The sequence below is a fragment of the Montipora foliosa genome, chromosome 1 (assembly GCF_036669935.1).
Source record: "Montipora foliosa isolate CH-2021 chromosome 1, ASM3666993v2, whole genome shotgun sequence".
Lineage (NCBI taxonomy): Eukaryota > Metazoa > Cnidaria > Anthozoa > Scleractinia > Acroporidae > Montipora > Montipora foliosa.
In genome coordinates, this window is record NC_090869.1 from 20,147,323 (window position 1) to 20,149,822 (window position 2,500).

The following is a 2,500-nucleotide window of genomic DNA, read 5'->3' on the forward strand; positions in this document are numbered from 1 at the left end:
ATATCCACTCTCTTCAATTTCGACGATTTGACCCAAGAGCATATTGGGGTGAAAAGGATTGATCTTGTCTACTTTGTTTATTCTTATTGCCACCATATCCGAAATCTTAAATATCGGTTGTTTTAATTTGTGCTTGCTTTCTTGTTTGCTGTTGATAGTCTTCTGCTGTTCGTGCAATGGACATAAACTTACGAACAACTTTACAAGTCGAACGCTTACTTCTGAATAGTTGTCATTCTCCCATTTACTTGTGATTTGACGTCCTCTATGTGCTGTTCTTTGGTGTGCTAAGATTAGAGTGTCGTAGAGTTTACTCTTTGGGATAACAGTTTTTCTGTCAGGTGTTTGCAGTTTTCCTTGGTGGTATGTCCATTTCTTTCTTTGCAATGTCTTTAGTTGTGACTGAGATAGTTTGCCTTCCATTTCTCTCGAATCACTACTTGATTTTTCACTTTGAATTTTCAAGTATTCCATTGCTTCATTGTAAAATTGATCTTCAATAAACGTGGTTAGTTGTGATGTATTTCGCTTCTGCTTTTCTTAAAGTCATCTAATCTTTGATAAAATATTTCATGTGATACACACTGCATTGTCGAGCTGCATGCGTGTGGATTTACCGCTGGACAACAAACTGTGTGGGCCTCCGGGCCACCGGGCCTCGAGGCCGCCAGGCCGTCATGGGTGGTGGGCCGCGGGCTTGTTTTTAGCAAAACCCCTTTTTTAGACAGTTGATAAAAATAAACCAGTACAATTAAAATTGTACCAGTTCAATATAGTCTGTACCAGTTCAGAAAAAATTGTACCAAAGGAACAAATTGTACTACAACATATACACTGTACATGTACCTTGTTAAGAGATGAAAGTGCTGTTCTTCCTCTTGGCAGGTTTATGCTAAAGAATAAATATGATCAAAAATTAATATTACCTCAGTCTGTAAAACCAAATTGTACTTGGTCTAACAGTAATAACTCTTTAATCACACAATTTTAAATCCAACTTACTGGTACATGTATAAGCCTTTGTATCTATGAAAATGCATACTACATGAAAGTATTATTACAATCTTGTGGTTTGTTGGTCCCTAAAAGTATTTTTTTAATTGTGGTTAACTTGTTTGTGTTTTATGACACTAGCCATTGTTGAGAAACAAAATTTAAGGTTGCTGCTCTTGGTCAAAAAACTGTGCACATTGTCATGTCATGCAGGATGATCAGATTCCATCCCCCTCAACCCAAGCCACGTTTTTCCTAGTGCAAGACTACTCACCGAAGCTGCTCCTTTACTCCCAAATCTTTGACCTGAATTTCTGCCAGGTTTCGAGTAGTTTTATTGAGCAAAGCATCCTGTGATGAAAAATATAAGGCACTTGGTTAAATCAAATGCAGTCTGATTGATTTCAGTAAAATCAGAAACAATAATATATACAGTTCATCGACTGAGTGGGAGGGAAGGATGGGAAAGTATTTGGCCCAAGGCCACGGTGTACTGACTGAGCGCAGCGAGGTCCATGCACCATGACCGAGGGTCAAATATTTTCCTGTCCAGTCTGACCTAAATTTGAAGTTAATATTAGCATTTTATCATATGGGCTCTTTACACTATTCATGAACACTCAGAGGATGAAGTTTGGACAAAATAAATAACAAAAATTTGCACAGAAAATTTGTCTAATATGTTGTTTGCTTTTGCCCTTCTGGCTGTAAATAACTTGGATGTTTAAAACCAACAAAATTCTCAGAAATCGCATCGATCAGAACAGTATGTGTTTCTAGCGCTCAGGGCCTGCTTACGCAAATGCGTGTGGCACTCACGCAGATTTTCCCGAAAGTGTTACAATGAATGTGTGTGCAGGGCCGTACAGGCCAATATAATTATTACAATTTATTATTCATTCAAAATATTTCCCCGTTTCTGATTGGTTAAAACCACACGCATAATTCACCATAACCAGCTGCTGTTCACCAAATTTGGAAAGACACTTCGTCATATTGAATCAATGACGTCAAAAGTGCAGCCCGCTGCAGATTATTGAACCGATGACGTCAAAATGATGTCAAAAGTGCAGCTGCTGCAAATTATTGAACTGTTGGCCAAAAAAAGCTGGGAATGAGATTGTGTTATTTTTGTTGAGCAGAAAAATGGCTATGAGTAGGTTTAGAAGTTTGAGCGAAGAAAATATTTTGAATGAATAATAAAGCAATTATTGAATTCGGCTTTCGTAGAATATGAAGAATTCTGCAGATCTCAGAGGATGTTATATCCACCTCGGCCTTCGGCCTTGGTGGATAACACCCTCCTCGACCTGCAGAATTCTTCATATCCTACTCAGCCTCATTCAATACTTGCTAAATATTATCACTTACATAAAATTTTACTGCATTAACTTTACTAACATCTAAAGCAGTATGCAAGTACATGAAGGGGCACTGATTAGCACAGGGTTGCAACAGGCAAAACTCCCTTTCTTATTTCTAATGGGGTATTCAGAATGGTCCCAAA

The 2,500-nt window shown here is 38.0% G+C and overlaps 1 protein-coding gene across 2 annotated transcripts in view; it reads right to left on the bottom strand.

Annotated features, from left to right (window-relative positions):
• The window catches only part of LOC137992365 (ankyrin repeat domain-containing protein 27-like), a 72,857-nt gene that overhangs the window by 55,899 nt on the left and 14,458 nt on the right, over positions 1 to 2,500 (bottom strand). For both annotated transcript variants that reach the window (XR_011121681.1, XM_068837688.1), the window contains exons 10-11: positions 1,268 to 1,344; positions 847 to 892 (exon numbers count right to left, since the gene is read on the bottom strand). Coding sequence is in view for 1 of the 2 variants with exons in the window: in XM_068837688.1 (XP_068693789.1) it covers positions 847 to 892; positions 1,268 to 1,344 (123 nt within the window). In the remaining variant the exon portion in view is untranslated. The remainder of the gene's footprint in view (positions 1 to 846; positions 893 to 1,267; positions 1,345 to 2,500) is intronic.